The sequence below is a fragment of the Seriola lalandi genome, unplaced genomic scaffold, assembly GCF_002814215.2.
Source record: "Seriola lalandi dorsalis isolate HSWRI2012SDOR001 ecotype SW California unplaced genomic scaffold, Sedor1 jcf7180002054861, whole genome shotgun sequence".
In the NCBI taxonomy this organism is placed as follows: Eukaryota; Metazoa; Chordata; class Actinopteri; order Carangiformes; family Carangidae; genus Seriola; species Seriola lalandi.
In genome coordinates this window covers 4,429,114-4,451,133 of record NW_019525414.1, presented here as the reverse complement: position 1 = coordinate 4,451,133, position 22,020 = coordinate 4,429,114, and the positions used below count along the sequence as shown (strand labels likewise).

At 42.0% G+C, this 22,020-nt stretch overlaps 4 protein-coding genes across 8 annotated transcripts; 2 read left to right on the top strand and 2 right to left on the bottom strand.

Moving 5' to 3' along the window:
- The first annotated feature begins 665 nt into the window (after positions 1–665).
- On the top strand, positions 666–12,256 carry LOC111670757 (zinc finger protein 335). Of its 5 annotated transcripts, XM_087179722.1 has the most exons (29): positions 666–807; positions 2,401–2,594; positions 2,722–2,998; positions 3,122–3,199; positions 3,513–4,643; positions 4,734–4,916; positions 5,051–5,215; positions 5,321–5,582; positions 5,673–5,850; positions 5,935–6,047; positions 6,130–6,172; positions 6,305–6,421; positions 6,898–6,974; positions 7,140–7,300; positions 7,418–7,638; positions 7,764–7,863; positions 7,950–8,038; positions 8,127–8,383; positions 8,509–8,623; positions 8,702–8,899; positions 8,996–9,138; positions 9,272–9,411; positions 9,607–9,704; positions 9,818–9,904; positions 10,047–10,130; positions 10,234–10,293; positions 10,379–10,484; positions 11,529–11,672; positions 11,789–12,256. In XM_087179722.1, exons 2-28 carry the CDS (start codon positions 2,403–2,405, stop codon positions 11,648–11,650), a joined length of 4,797 nt encoding a protein of 1,598 aa, XP_087035848.1. In that variant the 5' UTR covers positions 666–807; positions 2,401–2,402; the 3' UTR covers positions 11,651–11,672; positions 11,789–12,256. The 5 variants fall into 5 exon arrangements, with proteins under 5 accessions (XP_087035848.1, XP_023283395.1, XP_023283394.1 ...); XM_023427627.2 differs by having other exon boundaries at positions 6,154–6,172; positions 11,529–12,256; XM_023427626.2 differs by having other exon boundaries at positions 11,532–12,256.
- A 492-nt stretch (positions 12,257–12,748) lies between these two features.
- LOC111670840 (uncharacterized) lies at positions 12,749–14,713 on the top strand. Its single transcript, XM_023427752.2, has 6 exons — positions 12,749–12,866; positions 12,955–13,266; positions 13,505–13,631; positions 13,727–13,845; positions 13,935–13,981; positions 14,109–14,713. Exons 1-6 carry the CDS (start codon positions 12,833–12,835, stop codon positions 14,259–14,261), a joined length of 792 nt encoding a protein of 263 aa, XP_023283520.1. The 5' UTR covers positions 12,749–12,832; the 3' UTR covers positions 14,262–14,713.
- Positions 14,714–15,125: 412 nt separating this feature from the next.
- Positions 15,126–18,124, bottom strand: LOC111670646 (pepsin A-like). The gene is made up of 9 exons (XM_023427456.2): positions 18,038–18,124; positions 17,620–17,761; positions 17,355–17,472; positions 16,640–16,758; positions 16,333–16,529; positions 16,124–16,240; positions 15,836–15,980; positions 15,531–15,629; positions 15,126–15,426 (listed from the first exon to the last, which is right to left on the bottom strand). The coding sequence occupies exons 1-9, from the start codon at positions 18,094–18,096 to the stop codon at positions 15,289–15,291; spliced, it is 1,134 nt and encodes a 377-aa protein (XP_023283224.1). The 5' UTR covers positions 18,097–18,124; the 3' UTR covers positions 15,126–15,288.
- Positions 18,125–19,877: 1,753 nt separating this feature from the next.
- prok1 (prokineticin 1) lies at positions 19,878–21,931 on the bottom strand. The gene is made up of 3 exons (XM_023427378.2): positions 21,798–21,931; positions 20,701–20,826; positions 19,878–20,313 (listed from the first exon to the last, which is right to left on the bottom strand). The coding sequence occupies exons 1-3, from the start codon at positions 21,870–21,872 to the stop codon at positions 20,194–20,196; spliced, it is 321 nt and encodes a 106-aa protein (XP_023283146.1). The 5' UTR covers positions 21,873–21,931; the 3' UTR covers positions 19,878–20,193.
- Between the last annotated feature and the right edge of the window lie 89 nt (positions 21,932–22,020).

Genomic DNA, 22,020 nt, shown 5'->3' with positions numbered 1-22,020 from the left:
ACCCTAGAGTATGGGTGTAGCTGTCCGCAGAAGAAACGTGTGTAATCTGAGCGCTCCTTTTTAGTGTTTTCTCCTACATATCCCAATAATGTTAGTTAATGAGTGAAAGTCATTTGTATTTTCCATTACACAGTAAAATATAAAATATGTGGGCCGTATTACACACTTAGATGGCAGTTTTATTAGGTACACCAGCTAAAACTAATGCAGTCTAATTTAAGTCCAGCAATAAATTAGAACTTGTCACTCCCTTGTTCTTATATTTAGAATACATTGAAGTACCGACAGGAACCACTAAGTATATTATTGGTACCTGATTCATGTAATGAAATTACGCTGTGAATTTTGCAACCAAAAATGCACGTGTATAAAGCACAGGCCTGCGTGATAGAAATATAATTTAATGGCTTTAGTTATATCGATGATTTAAAGTTTGAACGGCGCCTCAGTCTCTCGAGACAAGCGGATGTATATCACTCCGCACCCAGTTGCGTAATACGCCTTCCTCTAAAAACAATAGTCCACTAAATGTTTATAAACATCTAATTTACCGAATATTTGGACCAATATGTAACGACAAAACTATCGGTAAATACATATTGTCAAAATTGGTGGTCATATGAATGTTTGATTAGATGACCGGTCAGTTTTTCAACAAAAACAATAAATAAGATCCGGTTGCACGGACAGGAAGCAAGGAGATACTCATGGCGCCCGACTAGAATGAGGCAACAATTATCGGTTACTAATTTCTGTTCTGTTTAGCGCCTCTGCACTAAAGGACACCTTGCTACCCGAAAATACACGGTAAGAAAAAAGCATGGAGATTGTAGTGCCGGTGAAGGAAAATATTTTCATTTTCTTCAGGGAGAGCATTTGGGCGGTCTGCCGCAGCTGAGGCCCTCGAGGTCCCCAGTAGAGCTCTCAGAATGCCTGAGTGTAAAAGGGGCTGCCTGGTGTAAAATGGCGACGCGGAGCAGGCAGGGTGAAGGGCAGCTAGGCCCGTTTAAATCGGCTAGCACATGCCGTCCTGGAGGCTGTTGCGGCCGAAATGTCGACTTGCTTAGACCGATGACATTCTCTTCATTCCACTCTGTTATTCTATTCAACCTGCCAAACTATAACATCAAGACTGGGAGACGTTTTATATATGTATTGAAGCCCTGTAAAACACGATAGTGACATGAAAACAAAGCTGGTCAGTAGGCTAAAAGCTAATGTTAGCTGTTCAGGTTCCTCTGGAGAAAATGTTAGTTCCCATGGCATCAAGTTTCTAAATAACTTAACCGATGCTCATGGTTTGAGTGTAATCAAGGGGGAAACGTTAGCTTTTCTTACCCAGGATAGAAAGATTTAATTCATACCAACAATTACGTCCTTGAGAGGATTCATACAGCTAGTTGTGTAGACACGACAGGTATTAGTGCTGACGTTGCTTATGCAAACCTGTGTCTAAGTTTCCCGAAATAAACACTTACACTGTCACTTACCATTAAGTGATGGATGATGAACTCAATATCCTTTGTTGAACGTGGTATAAGAAAACTGCTATGGATGAAATACCCTGGAGCATAAGATGCATCCACAGCCGTTAGATATAGCGGATTAAAAGTGTAATGTTTCACAACATGAAAAGAGAAATGAAAATATTACATCAACACTGTTGAAGGTTACCTTAAAATAATTTACATTTTACCGTATACCTCTGGACTGTAACTTTGTTTCCATATGTAGGCCACTGGTATGAAGAGCTTTACATTCCTACAAACTCTGATACTAATCATTGTTACAACGTAATCAACATAAAAGACCTCAAAAGGATACACAAAAATCTAAGTGACTTGAAAGTGACATTGAAAGCCACAATAAACCACAAAAACTAATAGTTCATTTCCAGTTGGTTGCCCTATCTCTCAGAATTAATTATAGATAGGCAACATACACTGTATGATAACCTTCAGAAATAGAATATTATGTTCAATAACAAGTTTCCCCTTGACTACTCAAGTTACTGTTTGCCATATTCAGCATCCTCTATATCATCATAGTTGAGAAAGTTGGACAGTCTTCTACTGTCGAGGATCTCTGCAGGTCTTGAGGCTTTGAAGTTTTGTTAGAAGTCATTCTATACTTTTCTATAGTATATCTAGCTCTATCTAGTTCTATTTTGATAGCTTAGCTGGGGCAATAAAATATCTTATGTTGTGCAAACACTCTTGACACTAATGACAAACAGCGGTGTCCTAGGGTAAGCAACAAAGACAAACATATGGTGCATGATGATATGAGCTGCATTAATTTTAACACAATGAACTTGCAGTAATGGCTTTCCAGGCATGCTTTAAGTACGGCATGCACTTAAAATTTGATATTGAGTTTATGTTAAATTTTTGTGGATAGTTATGGATTCGGAGGAGAATGAGGTGGAGAGCAGCAGTGATGCAGGCCCCTCAGGGATGGAGGAGCCATCTGAAAGCGGCATGGGTATGGAGTCATCGGAGGCCATGTCTGCAGACAGCAGCGATGCTGCTGCATCACATGCACAGGCCCCAGAGTCTGACTGCCATGTGGGACAGAGCTCGGAGGGACTTGTGGTAAGCTTTATACATATGTAGGAGAAAACAGTTATACAACTAAGCCACCAGAAAAACAATATGCAGCTATGCTGTGTCCTAAAAGTTTCATGATAACGACATCATGTTCTTGCCCCTCCCTGTCAAGGTGTTCATCCCAGAAACCAGCTCCAGTACAGATGTCAGAATTTCATCAGTCCACCTCCCAGATTCGTCCTCAGTGGCCCAGTCCACCAGCGTGTCCAGCGTCTCCACAGTGACTCAGTCAGTGCTGGTGTCTGAGTCAGCCCAAGTGCTGGTCCACTCCAGCGCTGTGTCTGAAGGAGCCATGATGGTTTCTGACTCAACTGCTTCTACCTCGTCAGACCTGGGGTCTGCCATTGACAAAATCATAGAGTCCACCATCGGCCCCGACATCATGAATGGTATTTCCACTTTTACTCCATGTTTTGTTATGTCTTAGGCTGAGCAGCTTTAAGGTTGTGTCATTTTGATTGGTTTAGAGTAAAGTAACAGATATCTGATTCTGTTTAATGCTTTTCTATTAGGTTGCATATCTGTTACCAGTGCAGAAGATGGTGGTGCAGAAACAACCCAGTATCTGATATTACAAGGACCAGATGATGGTGAGTGTGCTACTTTTACTACTAACACATTCATTCTTCAGCCCCTTTCAAAACGTTTTTGAAAGTTAATGATGCTGAGGAAATTACCTCCATGTTCATACAGCATGTATTTATAGAGCAAATAAATAATTTTATATTTCTATGTCAACTTGATAGGAATCTACAGCTCCAACTTTGTTGTAGTCCTCTAGTGAGTTTTTGTAATTTAAAATCCACGAGTTGATGACACACGAGTAAGTATGGGAATAGAGTTATGAAAATCTTATTTCAATAAACTATGTACAATTCATCTATATGTATTTGTCCGCTACAGGTGCTCCTATGGTAGCTCAGATGTCATCTTCGGCCTTGTCCGATCGTATAGCCATAGAAGCTCTTGCTGAAGGTCCCACATCTACCTGTTTGGACCAGGGAGACCTGCAGGGCAACCTTGAACCTGACCAGCCTGATGATCAGCCTGGACACTCAGGTTACCCAGAGGACAGCAGCAGTCAGCCTGACCAGCCCCAGCACTCCCACCCCTCCCAGTACATGGACTGCAGTGCAGATGGTCCAGACCAGACAGAGGAGTCTTCATCTTCCTATGTAGAGTGTTCAGGTGAGGAGCCTGACCAGACACGCTCCCAGTCAGGCTTCCCTGATTACAGCGGGGATAACAGTGACCAGGACCTGCCTGGATACGTGGAATGCAGTGGGGCTGACTCAAACCCTACCAGTCGAGGTCACTATGTGGTGGAGTGCAGTGCTGGGTATCTTGAGTGTACAGTGGACGATGGAGAGCAGCCACATCATTCACGCAGTTACATCGACAGTAGTGCAGACCACCGGTCCCAGACTAGTCGGCAGTATAGTGCTGAGTATGGTGGAGAATGTGTTGCAGCTGCAGACTCTGAGCAACCGGGCTGTTCTCAGTACCAAGCTAGGGATGATGATGAAGATGACGACCAGAACCAGGATCCAGATCAGCCGCAGCACTCCCAACAGCAGCCCCAGCACTCCTGTTACCTGGAAAGCAGCAATGGCCCTGAGGCCTCTCTCTATGCCGATGACAGCTCCTCATCAGACCATCCTCTGGCAGACACTGCAGGTTCAGGCGGGCTTCCTGAGGCACTGGAGTGTAGCGAGAGCCAGCCTGGGCCCTACATCAGCAGCAGTGGGACATATACCTCCAATCCAGAGCCTGAGCTGGCTCAGCAGTGCTCACCCAGCCAAGAGGAGCCCCAGGGCTCCCAGGGGCCTCAGGATGAAGCCGGGCTGGTCAGGGAGATGGAAACATCAACAGTGGCAGAAGGTTCTGGAGACAGACCTCCAAACCTAGCTGAGCTGGAGGAGATGATGGAAGTAGTGATTGTACAGCAGTTCAAGTGTAAGATGTGTCCGTACAAGAGTGCTTCCAAAGACACACTCATTAACCACATGAGAGACAAGCACTTCAAACCTGCAGGTAAAGTAGTTGATCATGGATCACAGTGATACATCTCTCTGCCTGTACGTTATCTCATTTTTGTTTCTTTGTGAAATGTTGGTTGTTCAGTGGATGTGCACAAGAAGCGTAAACGTGGACGGCCTCCTAAAAGTGAGACAGTGGCCCGTCGGCAGGCAGAGAGAGAGGAAGCTGAAGAGAAGAAGGCAGCAAAGGTGAAGGCTGCTGAGCCTCATCAGGCAGAAGAAGAAGAGGATGATATTGTGGATGCTGGTGCTATTGATGACCCCGAAGGTCAGGGAGGAAGATTTTCATTGAACTGTCAGTCAGATAACATAAACATTAATACTTTTCAAGGTTAGTGAATCAGTAACAGAGTAAGAATCATATTCACTTCTCCCTGTCCCTGCTCTTCTCTTGATCTCCAGAGGATAGTGACTACAACCCAGCAGAGGAGGATTGCAAAGGAAGACCACCTGCCACTCTGAAGAAGCCTGCTCCTCCTATTTCTTCCTCTTCTCACAGGCGTCCTCGACGTAAAGTTGGCCGTCCGAGGAAATACAGCTCTTTAGAAGAAGGCTACAGCAGCAAAGGTGGGTTTTGCGTTTTGACAGAGCAAAACAAAAACGTGGAGTCTGCATTACTAAACTTAGATTTCTGTATTTTCAATTTCATTCCTTTACATATTTTTGTTACAGAAGCAGAAAGTATTGCTAAGAAGCCCAGGGTTAGCGCTGATGCTAGTATACCTGAAGAGGCAAGCTCTTCCGGGTTAAACAATGGTCCTGCTATGGTGACTGTTGGAGACACTGCTGAGGCCACGATAAGCCAGTCGGATTCCGAGAACAAAGATCCTTCATCCAACACATCGCAGCCAGAGGAGGAGTTCTTCCAGAGGAAACGTGGCCGACCCTCCAAGCGCTTCCTTCGCAAGAAATATAAGAAGTATATCAATCGAAAGTAAGTATCAGATTATGAAATAAAGTTGTGTTGCAAACAGTGTTACACAACTTTCACAACAAGCTTCTCCTCATTATCAATATCTTCCAGCCGTTACTATAAATCTCTCAAACCGCTCCTGAGGCCTCACAACTGCTGGATCTGTGGCTCGCGCTTCCTCACTCAAGAAGATTTGCGCTTCCACGTGGACTCTCATGAGGGCAATGACCCAGAGCTCTTTAAGTGCCTCCAGTGCAACTATCGCTGTAAGCGCTGGTCCTCACTCAAGGTTAGTTGCAGTACAACTGCACAACACTCAGGTTTTCCTCAGTTTACAAAAATGTTTCTAAAAGTCCTGGGGGCTGTTTTACAGGAACACATGTTCAATCATGAGGGTACCAAGCCATTCAAGTGTGAGGAGTGTGATTACACAAGTGTCTACAGGAAAGATGTCATCCGCCACTCGGCAGTCCATAACAAAGAGAAGTAAATAACTCAGGCAACATACATAAACTGTAATTTATTACGCTGATAATTATTAATTGCACATTTTCACATCTTGTCACAGATTTTTTTCTTCTCCTTCCCACAGAAAAAGAAAGACTGAGTTGGTAAGAAATGATATTTTAATTATTTTAAACTCGTGGTTTAATACTGATATTATGCATTCTTCATTTTGTAGAAGAATTAGTGCAGTCTGTTTCTGTTTTGACTGGTTGTTGTTTGTGCTCTGATTCTCACAGGCTCCAAAGGTGTCAGAGTTCCCCTGCCCTGTGTGTCACAGAGTTTACCCCATGCAGAAAAGATTGACCCAGCACATGAAAACCCACAGCTCCGAGAAACCACACATGTGTGATAAGGTCAGAAAACATTGATTATACAATGCAAAAATATATGTAACAAATATTTCAAGTGTTTACCAACAATCACAAGTGTCTTTGTTTGAGAAGTGGCAGCTACAGGAGAGATGTTGATACATGTTACTGCGTGACAAACAATACAATGAATTTCTATACATTCTCTGTCAAGTTTACAATCTTTGATGCATTTTTGCACCTAAGTCTGGTGTTCACAGTTGCTGAACATGGCAAGCAATTGAGAATTATCTGTTAAGGTCAAAGGTTATAATGATTTTGGGGCTAGATTGTTACCCCTGTAAGATGCTTGTTTCATCTGCCTTCCCTCTTTGAATGCATGATTTACCTGCCCAATAGAATAATTTTGTGCATACCTGTGACAGTCCTTACAGGAAAGTAATTTTATGGATTTCTATGGACGATTTCTTTCCTGGTGTGAAGTTGATGATGATGGTGATGATGTCTTTCTGTCTTTGCAGTGTGGCAAATCCTTCAAGAAGCGGTACACATTCAAAATGCACCTACTGACCCACATCCAGAGCCTTGGAGACAGCAAGTCAGTACTGCAGAGTTTTATTTCACCTATTTATTCTGTCATTTACTATTCTGTATTTTAAAAACATGGATGTAGTGGTTAGCAGTTTGGAGTAGAAGAAGTCATTTCATGTTAGTGTGACGATATCATCATAATGATGATAATGATTCGATGTGCGTTTGCCAGGTTCAAGTGTGAGTTTTGCGACTACACTTGTGACAACAAGAAGCTGCTGCTCAACCATCAGCTGTCCCACACCAACGACAGGCCATTCAAGTGCGACTACTGTAAATACTCCACTTCTAAAGAGGAGTTCCTGGTCTCCCATCTAGCCATTAAGCACACAGGTCAGTGTGGCAGAAAGGCTTTCATAAAGTTTATTTAACATGAGCATGTTTTTATTTTCACCTCATGAATGTAGCGCTGTATGATACCTATTCATTTAGTATTTTAAATCTCTACAGGAGAGAAGCCTTTCTCCTGCGATATGTGTCACTTCATGACAAAGCACAGGAAGAACCTGCGTCTACATGTCCAGTGCCGCCATCCTGAGGCATTTGAAGAGTGGTCCGTGGCTCACCCTGAGGAGCCTGTGAGGAGACGACGCAGACCCTTCTTCACCCTGCAGCAGATAGAGGAGCTCAAACAACAACACGACGAACCACAGGGCCTACAGAACACTATAGTGAGTCTGTTAGAGGTTTCGTCATGTATCCCAGGTCCAATTTGGAGTTAATTTTAGCTTGTGTTATTATTTTGTGCCTCTGGAAGATGATAGACCGTAACTGTTTTTTCACCATCGTTCATTAGGTTGCAGTAGATTCTGCGACACTACAAGCCATGCAGGGGATGGAAAATGCCTCAGTGTCCCAGGATGCATTGGGAAACACCACCATCATCTATGAACAAGGTCAGTGATGATTCCACAAGAGATGTTTGTTAATATATCTGGTGTGGTCTGTCAGCTTGCTGACTTTGTCTCCCTGTCCTCCTCAGCTGAATCCAGTGATCTATCCGCCCAGAATGCCCTGGACCTGCTGCTGAATATGAGCAATGCCCGTGAATTGGTTGGAAACTCCGTGCAGGTTGGTCCGGCCGCTGCAAGTGGCGACATTTATGTGTAAAGTGTGGCAATATATGTACATATTTATATTTACTGATTGCGCTCCTCAGGTGGCAGTGCTGAAGTCAGAAGGCAAAGCTTTGGAGAAGAGCACTTGGAGTACAGTGACCGCAGCACCGGGCCAGGCCCAAAAGGTCATGACCTTCCACGTGTCTGAGAACGGTGAGACAGTGCTACAAGAGGCCTACGAGGCAGCCACCTCTGAAACAGGAGAGCTCACCCAGATTGCCATCGAAGCCTACGAAGGCGGTGGGGACTTCAGTGTGGTGGAGCAGACCGCTGAAGAAATCCATAGTCCTGGATACAGGTAACAGAACACACATGGTCTTATTGTCCCAGATTATGAGAAACATATGTTGTTACATTGAGAAATAGATTGAGGTTTACAATGTCTCAACAATCTCTAATGTCATTAAACTGCTGTTTTTGCAGTAATGGTGAGAGCAGTCCTTCTCAGGCTTTAGAGGTCTCTGGATCAGAGAGCACGAAAAGCGACAAGTATTATCTTACTTCAACGCTGCCTGATGGTGTACTGCAACAAGTGGAGGTAACTATCAACTGTAATTTCATTTTTTCTTCTTCTGTATGCCTTCTCTCTGACTGTGTCATTTTCTTTTATTGTCAGCTGAGCAGTGAAGCTCCGACCTCTCCCTCTGCAGTGGGCTCTCCCAGTCTCAGCACCAAGAGGTTTTCCTGCCGAATCTGCATGGAGTCTTTCCACGGACGCTCTGACATGGAGAACCACAAGAGGGCGCACTTGGATCCCAACACCTTCAAGTGTCCTGACTGTGACTTCACCTCCACCTCCTGGCCTGAGGTCAAGGTACAGTATGTCTCTCAAAATTGTGCAGCACTGTTACCGGGTGTTTCAGACCTTGACTTCTCTGACAGTTGTTGACGACATGCTGTTTTGTTTTAGGCTCACATGGAGCAGCATTCCTACCTACGTCCCCACAAGTGTCCAAACTGCAGCTTTGCCTCCAAAAACAAGAAAGACCTGCGCAGACACATGATGACCCACACCAACGAGAAACCCTTTTCTTGCAAACTTTGTGGACAAAGGTGAGATCAGAACTCGTTTGAGTTGCCACAAAACTTGTATTTAGTTAACATGAAAAACTCTAATGCAAAATGTTACATAAGAGCCTAGAGTGGTAATGAATAGCTGTGAATGTTGATTGTTTTTTATTTTCAGGTTTAACCGTAATGGCCATCTGAAGTTTCACATGGAGCGTCTCCACAATCAGGATCATCCTACTCGCAAAAGCCGCACGACCACATCTCAGCAGACCATCATAGTCAACAGTGATGAGGAGGCCTTAGCCACACTGCAATGTGAGGAACAGCACAACACAACACAAGACTTACAGTTTAAAGATAAATGAATGATACCGTGGATTATTGTTCAAAACTGACTTACAGATTATAAACAGAAACCACATTCATGTAAAAATAAATCTCAAATGTGTGTGTGTGTGTGTGTGTGTGTGTGTGTGTGTGTTTATGTGTGTGTGTGTGTGTGTGCAACAGCTCTGCAGGCACATCAGACAGTGATCACTCCAGAGCGGTTGCAGGCTTTGGGACAGGAGCACATCATTGTAGCTCAGGAACAGACACTATCAGACCAGGTACCAGCTTTCACATGATACCTGACATGTTTGTAACTTCACATAATTCTCTATGTGCATACTGTATATACACACTAATTTATAACTAAATGCATGAATGTGTACATTATCAGGAGGAGGGCACATATATTCAACAGATAACCACCCTAGATGGACAGACAGTTCAGCACCTGATGACAGGAGACAACCAGGTGACAGAGGTAAGAGCCATTTTGTAGATTATCCCACTTCATGTTTTAATGTACGAGACCTTAATGGAATATAAGACAAAATATATTGATTTTCAACAGAGCGTTCATCATATCGTTTAGCTTTCATCTCATGTTTCATGTCCTGTTCCAGGTCCAGTATATCATCTCACAGGATGGAGTACAGCACTTGATCCCTCAGGAGTATGTTGTAGTAGCTGACGGCAACCACATACAGGTCAGTGTATCACCTCGTAAGAAGTCACCTTAACTCATGATGGATACATGAGTTTGAAGGTGATGCCGTGTTGTTCTGACTGATCTCTCTAACTGTCTCTCAGATGCCAGATGGACAGATCATCCAGTATGAGCACGACGGGGCCTTTGTGCAGGAGCAGCAGGTGAGGCAGGTCATCTCAAAGGCTCTACAGTGAGAGTGGTTTATTTTGACAAAAGCTCATTGCTCTGTGTTTTTCATGTGTTCAGATCGCTGTGAGTCATGACGGTCAGATCCAGTATCTACCTGTCAGCTCGGAGCAACAGATAGTGAATCCTGAAGATCTGGAGGCTGCTGCTCACTCTGCTGTCACAGGTTGGCTCTCTTAATTAGCAGATCGCAATGAACTTGTTTTATATTCTGTCCGCCACTACATTATTAGATTGTTTATAATTACAATGGATGGATTGATGGATGTTTCTAAGTTTAAAAACTACCTTTGACTCCCTCTCATATTGCTATTAAAATCTGTCAGATAACAATATCCATACGGAAATGAAATATATGTAGATATAAAATAAAAGCACATATGTAAAAATTACTATGAAACCTATTAGAAGTTGGAACTATTTCATTTATTGACATTTATGTCCAGCCCATCATTGAGTCTTTTTCTGTTTTCTAATCTATTTTCGATTTAGTCTTTTTCTTTCAATTTGTGTTATTACAGTCTCCTAATGCAGTTGAGAGCAGGACCCATTTTGATGGTGTGTTTCAGGATGCTCTCACACAAAGCTGAGAGTCAGCTGCCAAACAGCATGTAAATGCCTTAAAATCAAAAGCTCGTTCTTGGCCAGCCTTGTTCATAAGAGCTGATTTTTAGAGCTTTTTTGAAAGCACCATCATGGAGGCGAGAACAGTTTTAGGTCTCTGGAAGTTGATTTTCAAACTTTAGTAAAAATGATTGATAACAGTTTGCTCCCTGAAATGCAGAAAATCAATTTAATTCAATGCCTTTATTGTCATTGCACAGTGTACAATGAAATTACTGTCTCCAGTGGTACATACAGTAATACATACATAACTATATACAGGAACATAAACTATAGTAGACACACTGCAATCTGTATAAATAGTTAAAAACAAACAATAAATGGTAAAAAAACAGAGGTCCAAAACAGACCGAGTCCATGCACTCCGTTATTATTGCACATAGGTGAATGTTGTGTGTTTTATGCTGGATATACCGCACTTATAGATAATGGACAAACAACATGCTAAACAACAGATAGGGTCGTTTAGGCAACCAGGCTAACTATGAGTTTAACAATAACTATGAAATCACCATTATGAAAATCAATAATAACTACAACACTCTGACAGTGAATCAAACTAAGTGGGTAATCTTTGTTGTTGTAGCAGTAGCAGAGGCAACAATGGCACAGACCCAGACCGTCTACACTGAAGCTACACCTGAACAGCTGGAGCAGCTGCAGCAGCAGGGCATCCACTATGATGTCATCACCTTCACCGACGAATAGACGTCTTTTTAAACCCACCACGGTACAAACCTGCGCCGACCAGGACCAATACGAACCACTATGAGCTGACAAGTACAGTGACCTCAACTTATTTATGCACTCAGCTGGCTGTGAACTAAAGCATTATGTCCTCCACAGGATCATCTGCTCGGGGCAGTTGCACCGTTTAATAAGATCAACAGCTTTTTGTAAATTCAGATTATTGCACCCATCGCTTCTAACTTAATCATAGGGGCTGTGCATTTAACAGTTGGTCTGTAATTATTAAAAATTATTTGTGTTCATGTGCCTCAACTGCTTCGATTTGCAAGACAATGTTATCAAAGAGAATGAAATGGCTTATATCATGTTTTAGAAAATTTACCAAGCATCTAAATGAACATTTCAGTTTTCAAACAGAGGGAATGAAAAAGGAGTGTTTATTTTTGGCCTGTAATAACATATGTTAATTGTTAGAATGCCACAACTTTGTCTTTACTGAATATTAAATTGTACATACCTTTTGCATTTGTTTTCTGTTCCATAATGGAGGATATGTTTTGATTTAGTCAATATGAAGTGTTTAATAAGCTGAAAGCTGACACCAAATAAATCACTTTGTGTAAACTTTGTGTATATTATCTATTTTGTCCATTAATGCTAGAGCCTACTCTAATGACTTTTGATATCTATAGGCTATTTATAATGTGTTATATTCTATATTGCAACATATATTCAAATATTGCAACAGACATTAAAAGAAAGTCATTCCAGTACAATCACTCTACAAACAGGAACAGATTACAAACAGCTCTACAGTCATTGTTACGCACAGTTTGTGGTGTTACTTTGCATCACACTATGCTAATGACAATTTAAGCTTGTGCAACATTTGTGCAAGAAAACATGGCTTTGATGCAATAACAGAAATATAGAGACAATGTAAAGCAATCCAACACAACTACACCTTAAACTACAACTTCAGAAATGTTCTCTCCTGTGTCCGAATTTAAAAAAGAAGTTAAAAATGAAATTTATGCCACAGCATTTCTCAAGGGGCTGGTAGTTTGTTTGTGCTTCCCAGTTGATGCAGTGACAACTTCCTCATCTTTTCGTTGGTAAGGAGGAGCCTCAGATCCTCTAAAAAGAGTGGAAGACTAAATAAAAGAAAAGTGCCGAGACTCAGTCAACATTACTCTGAAGATGAAGTTTTCCTTTGTCTTTCTTCTTTTATTAGGTATGATGAAAAAAACCAACTAAATGTTGTAGTTTTCTGTTTTCCAGTGCCTGTACTGACCTATTGATGAGAAATGTTTGTTTTCCAGATGTCCCTCATCTGAGAGGGCAGCAGAAGATTGAGGAGTCTGAACACATTTTGCTGAGACTTGCCTTCCCTTCAATTTACAACAGTCACAACAAGTCCTGCTGTAAACTCTATCCAGGAGGTTGTTACAAGCTGGTGGATAGCACAGGATACATCTGTGAATTACTGAAAGGAAGAGTCACAAAAACGGAGAAGGACGGCTGGATTGAATTCAAAATATCAAACGTGCAGTTTGTGGATGGAGGCTTCTACAGATGTATTGTGCAGGGAACCCAAAACCACATCTACAGGGACTACTATGTGGAGGTCTCAGGTAAGTGTTCTCATGATTTTCATTAATGTCATGTTATAAATCTGTGTTATGCAATAGCCTCTAGTGTGCCCAATAACACTTGGGCGAAAACTGCATTACAACAGCTTCATGAGACAAATGTTAATTTGCAAAATAGTTTTTCAGTGTAGTTTTTCCCCCTGTGTTTGTGGAGGAGAAATCCCACTGTAACTCAAGCCATTAACTCAGGAAGCTTCTGTGACATTTTTGTATTTTGCAGATGCTTCAAGTCACCACAGTCAGTCTCAGCCTCCACTGCCAACAACCATCACAGTCCTCAACACCTCCACAACACTCCCAGACTCCACTGGTCCTGCTCTGGCACAGGACCACAGGGACAGTCCCAGGTACTCTCTCTGTAGATTACTCATTTTCTGATATTTCTTTCTGACTGAAGGGGAACGTGGGATTATCTCAATTATGTGTCCTGTCTCCTTCCCAGGGTCCCCTGGAGTTTTGGCCTGCCGCTGGTTGTCATTGTGTCCATTTCAGTCATGATTTTGATCACTTCGGTTATTGGCGTCGTTTGCTTCAGAGTGAAAGCAAACCGTAAACCGTCTGGTAAGCAGTTTCCTTAAATTAATGATCTGAGTGTTTCTGAAAGAACACATTCAAAAATATTCACAGCGTGATGTTGTTTGTCTTTGCAGACAGATGTGGAGAAACTCTGTGTGAGTCACTGAAACAAGAGGCACCGGTAAGTGCTAAACTGGGAACATGTAGCCTCTGTGACTCACTGTCACTGGCTTTTAAAAGCAGATTGAATGTTTATGATGCAAACTTCCTCTACAATCCTGTCTCTTGACAAAGTTTGTCTCCCCCAGGAAATGAGTGGCATAGTCTACACCACGGTGGACTTCAGAGCTCACGAGAAACCCACCGAGGTGTATGCAAACCTAAGGATGCCCAAAACACAAGCTGCTGACACCGAGCGGGCTGACATTGTGGAGTACTCCACACTGGCAATCCACCAGTGAATTCATGTGAAAGCTTCGTTAGGTTCTGATTTTAACGTGGGACTGATTCTGTTGGTGACACCGCTGTGTTTTTAAAGGGAAGTCCATTGATTGTACACATACATGTCAGTTCAATAGTCAGGTTTAGCACTTCTCAGCCTGTGCACAGTTTGAAGAGAGGGTTTAACAAAAATGCATCATGGGAAATTAAGGGTCCGGCCTTGTTAGATCCAGACAGAGCTTGAACCGCACAATGGACAAGGCATCTTGGCTTCTGCTGCTTTTATTTGAACTTTTGTCACTTTTGAGTTCCCTGAGTTTCTAAGAGTGTAATGTCAAATCACTGAACTACCATTTCAAATGTATATAACAGGAGCTTTTAGTGAAACTGATTGAAGGCATTAAAATGAAATGATGATGGAATTAAAGAAATGATCTCTCTTAAATAATGCACACAATCTGGTGAAAAGTTGTGTTGGTTTCCTTGTGGTTTTCTCTTGTTTAAAGGGTGAGATCAGGTCGTGTCATCAGGTTATCTTTTCTTATATCAGTGTTTGTCATCATCAGCTTCTTCCAGATTAGAGCTTCACCTGGCTCTCTGCTGTTGTGGGAGCCGCTCGATATCTATTCTCGGCTTGTTCTTCCTTTGCACAAAAAAAGCTGCTGGCAGTCCCTTTGGTATCATCTATAAAAGATCAGCTTTCTCTGAAGAGAGATTGGATGAATAGACCGGAGTGATTCTTATTCCTGTGACCTTTCAGTGCAACACTGCACCACAAAACGACTGTGACTAAAGATGTTGTTAAAGATGTTTTTCTGCACTGATATAGGATCTTGGTTGTAGCCACAAAAGTCAGACCGACACACACACACACACACAGAATGTTTTAGTTGCTACAATCTCTTTAATGCAAAGGTAATACAACATGTTGATGTCTGTGTTGTTCACAGCGTCCCATTTGCACCCTTCTTTTGTTCAGTCTTCAATCAAATAAGCCCCTACAGGGAAATACACACTTACAGATTATTCATCTGGTGTCTTATTTGATTACACAGACTTGGCCAGACCGATGTACTGAGCCTGGGCGTTAAAGATGGCATAGTACTCCCTGATGAAGACATCTCCCAGGATCCAGAGCTGGTCAGAGCCACCCTGGCCAAAGCCAGTGTTGCAACCGTAGTAGCTCTGTGTTGAGAAGAGAGAAAACATTTTTTTTAATTCACTCAAATCTTCATTGTAGTGCTGAGAACTTTTATGTTGCAGTGGGCGGCGGCTGGGGTCTAACTGACCTGAGAGACGTAGGCAGATGCAGGGACGGTGAAAGCGTGTCCGTTGAGAGTGAAGGTGACATCAGGCATGCTCTGGATGTTCTGGCAGTTCACTGTAGACTGTGAGAAGAACATCATGCACAGAGTTGAAGACCACGTAGCAGCAGAAGTTCTATTCATTGCTGCAGCTGAAGCAAGTAACCCAGTCCTGCTTAATTATTTTTACTTGAGAGTTTTGACGTCAGAGCATTAAAAGTCTGTTTACTCTGAGTTCAGGGAAAAGGGAAAGTCTATGTCAAATGGTATGGTATGATGGTATGACTCACCTCTCCGTACTGGTTGGTTGAGGCTCCAACCCAGGCGTTCATGTTGTTGATGTCAGAGGTTGGGCCAACGATCAGGGAGGTGCCAGTGTCAATGATGGCCTGGCAGCCACCGGAGCAGGCCACAGTCTGTCCGTTGATGGTAACGCTGGGAGAAGGAAGAGCAGAAGGTTGATTACAGTCAAGCCAGAAGGTTTTGTGCCACTTATGTTTACTGCCAATATTCTGCATGTGATAAGGTAATCAACACTTCTGGTCTGAGTCACTGATTTTGGATGCATTTCTGTGTACCTGTCCATTTGGATCTGCCAGTAGGTGGCAGAGGTCAGAGGGATCCAGGTGACTTGTCCAGTGTAATGGTTGCTGTCAACACCACCGAAGACCACCTCACTGCCCTGCTCACTGTGGCTAAAAGAGAAAAAAAACAAAACAATGAATGAATTTCATGTAAAAATGACTCACACACTCCCAACCAACAGATTTCCATCCTGTCTCAGTACCTGCTCAGGTAGACGGAGAACAAGGGCTGGGACACGAGTCCCTGGCTGATCATGTTGTCAAAGACAGGCACGACGTTGTCAGAGGCAATGCTCTGGAAGGCCAGTCCCAGGATGCCATCAGCCACCATGTGGGCCATGAAGGGAGCCTCTGTCTGGCTAATTCCAAACACCTGGTTGGCCACAGTGATACCGCCCACCTGGACACACAAGACAGCTGTCAGTCACGAGTTGAACAGACCGCGGTGATACTGTACGCCTGCTTGAAGTCTAAATACGCTGTGCATTCTGTTCCAGGGGCTTTGTTTACCTCAACATTGTCGCTGACCAGACGTCCAGTCATGCTGCCAGTGCCGTACTGGATGGACAGAGGCTGGCTGCCCCACTTGAAGGTGGAGGACTGCTGTGGGTTGAATTTCTTGTGGTTCTCTGCAGAGGAACAACTTCTCTTTCACATGTGCGTTTTATGACAATGTCAAGCAACTTGGATCTTTTACTGAAAGATCTCAAAGTAAAAATACTCAGTAAGAAATAAATACAATGCTGTCAAATTTTTATGTAAGTAGAAATACAGAATTATTAGCAACAAAACATACTAATATTGCAGAATGGATCCTGTCAGCTTTATATAATCATATTTATGGGTTATTATTGCTGATGCATCACTATGCATGAAACTTTTCAATGCAGCTGGTCAAATGGGAGTTTTTACTACATTAGTTTATACAGCCTACAGTTTATATAAGTAAGCATTTCAATCTATAACAGTGTATGCTATGTGTTGTATTCAAACTGTCCATCGATCTCATATAATCATTTAGCAATTTTGTCAATTTTTGCCATAAAGTAACTTGAACCTGAAGCTGTGAAATAAATGTAGTGTAATGAGTAAAAGGTATATGCTAGAAAACCTATAGTCAGTCCATCTGCTGGAAGCATTATCAGCTAACATTTAAATCCACCAATAGTCCACAAACTGGCTGAACAGCAGCCCGGGCTGCAGCAGTAATCTCAGCGGTACTCACGGCAGGCCTGGCTGGAGCAGTAGACGGAGGGGATCCACAGGTTGGAAGAGCCAGTGTCAAAGATGACGCTGAAGGACTGAGGAGGGGTGCCAATGGAGATCACACCATAGTAGGACAACTAGAGGGACATGAGAAGACATGCGGCAGAGATAGAGATCAACATCAAGTTGATTCAAATGTTGCAGCAGCTGTGACAGAAGCACAGGAAGTAGATGTTTCTTGACTTCATATTGAACCAAATCTAAATCTTCTGCTCTGGACTCACGTCAGCATCGTTGGTCATGCCCTCAGTACCAGACTGGATGAACTTGGACGTTGGGGCGTATGGGTACTTCCTCCTGTACTCATCCCACAATCCTTTCTCCTGCAGGGCTTGCCTGGCAGTCTTGCCCTTGATCAGGGGCATCCTACACACACACAGCAAAGTGGATAAAGAATCAGCAAAATGCACATATGTCTGCCATCGTATAGCTGGAGACTTTAGAAAATAAGCTCTGCTTTCAACTTAGCGCCGATCCGAAAGGTGTGATAGCTCAACGCAAGAAGCAGCACGATGGCCTTTAGATTTTCCCTCAGGAATACTAGATGAAGAGATTTTCTTTCAACAGTTCGGCCTATTCAGGTGTAAAATGTCAAAGAAATGACGGTTCCGGTTGCTTCTCAACCGGCCACATCAGACTTACTTAACAAGGCATTCAGAGAAAGCCACGAGGGCCGACAGGACAACGAGCCACTTCATCATGTTGGTCACTTTGCTGCTGGACTCAGACGAGTGAAGTTCAGTCACAGAGTTCAGCCCTTATATACAGCACATTAAGGTTATGTCTCCAATGTGCCCTTCTGTATAACTTGATATCATGTATCAGCTGGAGATAAGAAATATGTGATATGGTTATAAATGACGTCTTATCCAGAAGCAAATATACCACTGAAACAAACGAACACTGAGAATCAGGAAAATATTTTGCAGAGAGAATTTCCTGAAAAACCAAGTTAACTTCGACATTGTTGAAACACACTGAAGAAAACAGCTGAGCGAAATGAATTGATTAGGAGGTTTCTCAGAGGACTGACTTCTATCATCTAACAGGTCATTTGAATTTACTGAAGCAAGAAAAGTGTTTAACAGTGCACGTTTAATGTGCTGATATGTAGATCAGGCGACCTGATGTCTGTTTGATGTTTAACATCGATATGGAAACTTTCCACGGGTTACCAAAGGTGTGAACTGAGGCTTATCTGATAACAATGATACACAAAACAAAGACACAGAGGGGAACGGCTCGTGGTGTGAACAAAGAATAACACAATGCTCAGTGCATTTTAAGGAGCTTACTCAAATTCCAGAGCATATGTTGCAGTTTGACTTTGACTGGAAAGTTTGTTTCATATTTACACAGTTAATATTACACATTGAATCTAATTTTAAAACCATTTTTATACTGATTCCACAACCTTTTTGTAAGTGAATTTATCCCATGAAATACCGATGGTAACCTTTATCAAAGCACAATAGCTGAAGACGTATTCAGACTCTTTGCTTATAGATATTGATTGTAAATTTAATCATGCAGAAAAAATGGCTCCTGTCGGTGTAATGTGTGTTATGTCTTTGGACTATTATTATTAGTTATGCATGAATATCTTAAATTTATTTATTATGAGCAGATGAATGTATAGCAAAGCTCGGCATTTCATAAGCTCATCAAAGATTTTGTACTTGATCTGCAAAATAATAATGACTGTGTGGCCGTGTAATGAAGGAAACAGTACAATAATGCCCTAGTATTTATTAGTATTAATAATACTTCTAATATAAACAACAATAATCATAATAATAATAATAAATGAAAGGATTCTGTCTGTTGTAAAGACATTAAAATTGCACAAAAGATACTCTTGTTCTTCATATAACAAAGACATATCCTCATCATGTAAAAGGATAGAATTGCATCGTCTGGTAAGGTAGCAGCATCTGTGCAATGAGGTCGCAAAAGTTCATTAAACTTTCTTTCAAACCGGGTTGTGCACAAAGACGTCACATCACTGCATCATTCATTTTCTTTTCTTTTCTTTTTTTTTTTTTTACAATCCAGAGCTTGTCAAGATCCATATGTTAGTGAAAAAAACTCTTGGGAATGTTATGAAAAATGAATTATTTTCCTGAACCTAAATGTTCTGTTGGAAACGTTTGTGGTGGAACGTGGTGTATTTACCCTTTAACTGACATCTGCACAAATCAAATGTTTGGCACAAGTCAGATGCCTTTAGTCATCAGTTCAGTTATATAGCAAGGTCACATGTGCTCGAGAAGGCACAGAGAATCTGATTATGATTATGACCTTTATCATAATCAGACTGTGATTAAAACCATTTGATACTTCCATCCCATAACACACATAATGTTTAATCAAGCAACACAAACTGAGCACAGAAAACAAACAAAAAACCTTCCGCAGAGGACACATCACATGACACACAATGTTGTTATAATACTTTTATTGACAATTATATCTACACATTTCTCTTCATAAATTAACATAAAATGAGCATGAAAATAAAACAGCAAATGTTTTACAGCTTTACAAGTAACCTTGTTTTCATTAAGTAAATCTGTGTTTTTTGTTGATTGGTCACAATGCCCTGCCATCTCCTCTCCTGTCCTCGTGGTTGTGCATTAAGAGAATACAAACTATATATTATAGTGCATAGAGTACACAAATGAAGAATACAGTCAGTAAAGATGAAATGTGCATTTTGGATCCACAGCTTGTTCAACTCTTCACTCTGAAATACCGTTTCTGCCGTGCTCTTCTTCATCTGAATGTTTGGGCGTCCATTAAAAGTCCATGTTTTTGAAGTCATCAGTACATCTATACTTGCTATCAGCGTATCTGGTGCACACCAAGTGAGGGAGACAGGGGCAGGTGTGATGCTGCCTTTTCCCTGGATATGGCACCTGAAAGTGGAGGAAAAAAGAGGAGGGGGAAATAATCTGACAGTGTAAATCCTTCATCATCTGACAGGTTGAGCGGCAGGTCTGAAAAAAAAAGCTGCTCTTTAAAAGTCTGAATCCGGAGACGGATGTGGTGTTAGCAGAACTAACTGTTGCCATCTCCAGATGATCGCAGTGATGTACGGCTCTGATCGCCCGCTTCTCTGTGGAGAAGATCAATAGCCTCTGCAGTTATCAGCAGCTTTTCTAAAGCTTCAGCCAACCTGCCAGCACTTGATAAAATCTGAACTTCAAGTGTGTGTGTGTGTGTGTGTGTGTGTGTGTGTGTGTGTGTGTGTGTGTGATGCAGGTTGGATGGATGCAGATTAGTAACATGACATTTCTCCCCACCTTGTGGCTGAAGGGATGGCATTCATCCCCTTCCACGCCTCTTGGGACGCACATCCTCAGCCCTCTCAGCCACAGACTGACAGCACAGCAAAGACCGAACCCGCACTGCACATCTCTCTCACAGGCCTGAGGACAGACACAGAGAGACGAGGCGGTACAGACAGAAAAGAATAAAAGAGACGGAGAGACGAAGAGACGGAGAGGAGGGCAGTTCTTTTGATGCCAGTGAATCACTTTTATTTTTATTAATGCTAATAGAGATACCCTTTTGTGTTTGAATATTTCATTTTTATTTATTGTAATAGAGATACCCTCTCATGTCCGTACAGTGAAAGCCATTTTATCCATCGCCTGTCATCTCCCTAATCCATTTACAAATGAATATCAATCAGAGGACTGAGATAATTTCCTCTCGTTTTTCCAGTGGACTTGAAGCGGAGGAGGATGTGGTTTCTCATTAGTCATGTGTAATCAAATTTTATAAAATTATCCACCAAAGTGAGCTGTTGTGTTTCCATTAAAATATAGTTTATGTGTATTTGTCATTTCAATATGAGAAAATCAAACCAGAAATCAACAGTCTTGTTGAAGTAAAACAGACTCCGACATAGGAGTTTGGAGTTTTGAGGAGACTTCCCTTTGTATAGACTGAAACAATTAGTCAATTATTGATCTGTCAACTGCAAACAATTTAATTTATCAAGCAAAAAGTCCAAACATTTCTCAGCAGGTGAAGATTTGCTGTTTTTTCTGTTTTGTTTTGTTGTGAATTTAATCTTTGATCGATCAAACTTGTGATGGGCACCGTTTTACATGTTATAGAATAACTTCATTCTGTGATTAATTGAAAAAAAAATGAACAGATCATCCAATAATAAGAATAATTGTTAGTTGCAGCCATAGTAAATAAGTGAGTAATTGCAGATAATTGGAGAAAGAGACGATAATAACAATGTAAAATCTAATTAAATAGATAAGTAATTAGTCATTTAGAGGAATTAGACAGTCCTTTAAGAACTGATCACATGAATGATAAAATCACCTGATAAAATCACAGACTGAACAGTTTGCAGCAGAGCCGGAAACTTGTCACTCACCCCTGTGATGACGGCTCCTCTGGACCAGCTCAGAGACACCAGGAGGAAGGACAGCAGCACGGCCGTGAAGCCCATGACAGCGACAGGAGATCTGGACTCTCTCAACACCCTCAACACTGGACAACAGCTGTTACCGGGCTCTCCGACACCTCACACTGCATCCCCGACTCTCCAGTCAGTCATGAAGGTTCCCAGAACTCCTCAGAGGGGGGTGGGGTGGGGT

What these genes read in the sequence shown, in the direction of transcription:
- LOC111670757 (XM_087179722.1), top strand. Translation starts at nt 2,403, where the DNA reads ATGGATTCGGAGGAGAATGAGGTGGAGAGCAGCAGTGATGCAGGCCCC. An exon ending in CACCATCATCTATGAACAAG is followed by an intron (nt 7,864 to 7,949) that starts GTCAGTGATGAT and finishes TGTCCTCCTCAG; the next exon opens with CTGAATCCAGTGATCTATCC. An exon ending in CTGACGGCAACCACATACAG is followed by an intron (nt 10,131 to 10,233) that starts GTCAGTGTATCA and finishes ACTGTCTCTCAG; the next exon opens with ATGCCAGATGGACAGATCAT.
- LOC111670646 (XM_023427456.2), bottom strand. Translation starts at nt 18,096, where the DNA reads ATGATGAAGTGGCTCGTTGTCCTGTCGGCCCTCGTGGCTTTCTCTGAA. An exon ending in CTGCTCCAGCCAGGCCTGCC is followed by an intron (nt 16,759 to 17,354) that starts GTGAGTACCGCT and finishes GTTCCTCTGCAG; the next exon opens with AGAACCACAAGAAATTCAAC. An exon ending in TGGCAGATCCAAATGGACAG is followed by an intron (nt 15,981 to 16,123) that starts GTACACAGAAAT and finishes TCCTTCTCCCAG; the next exon opens with CGTTACCATCAACGGACAGA.
- LOC111670840 (XM_023427752.2), top strand. Translation starts at nt 12,833, where the DNA reads ATGAAGTTTTCCTTTGTCTTTCTTCTTTTATTAG. An exon ending in TGTCTTTCTTCTTTTATTAG is followed by an intron (nt 12,867 to 12,954) that starts GTATGATGAAAA and finishes TTTGTTTTCCAG; the next exon opens with ATGTCCCTCATCTGAGAGGG. An exon ending in CTACTATGTGGAGGTCTCAG is followed by an intron (nt 13,267 to 13,504) that starts GTAAGTGTTCTC and finishes TGTATTTTGCAG; the next exon opens with ATGCTTCAAGTCACCACAGT.
- prok1 (XM_023427378.2), bottom strand. Translation starts at nt 21,872, where the DNA reads ATGGGCTTCACGGCCGTGCTGCTGTCCTTCCTCCTGGTGTCTCTGAGC. An exon ending in GAGGAGCCGTCATCACAGGG is followed by an intron (nt 20,827 to 21,797) that starts GTGAGTGACAAG and finishes GTCTGTCCTCAG; the next exon opens with GCCTGTGAGAGAGATGTGCA. An exon ending in GCCATCCCTTCAGCCACAAG is followed by an intron (nt 20,314 to 20,700) that starts GTGGGGAGAAAT and finishes CTCCACTTTCAG; the next exon opens with GTGCCATATCCAGGGAAAAG.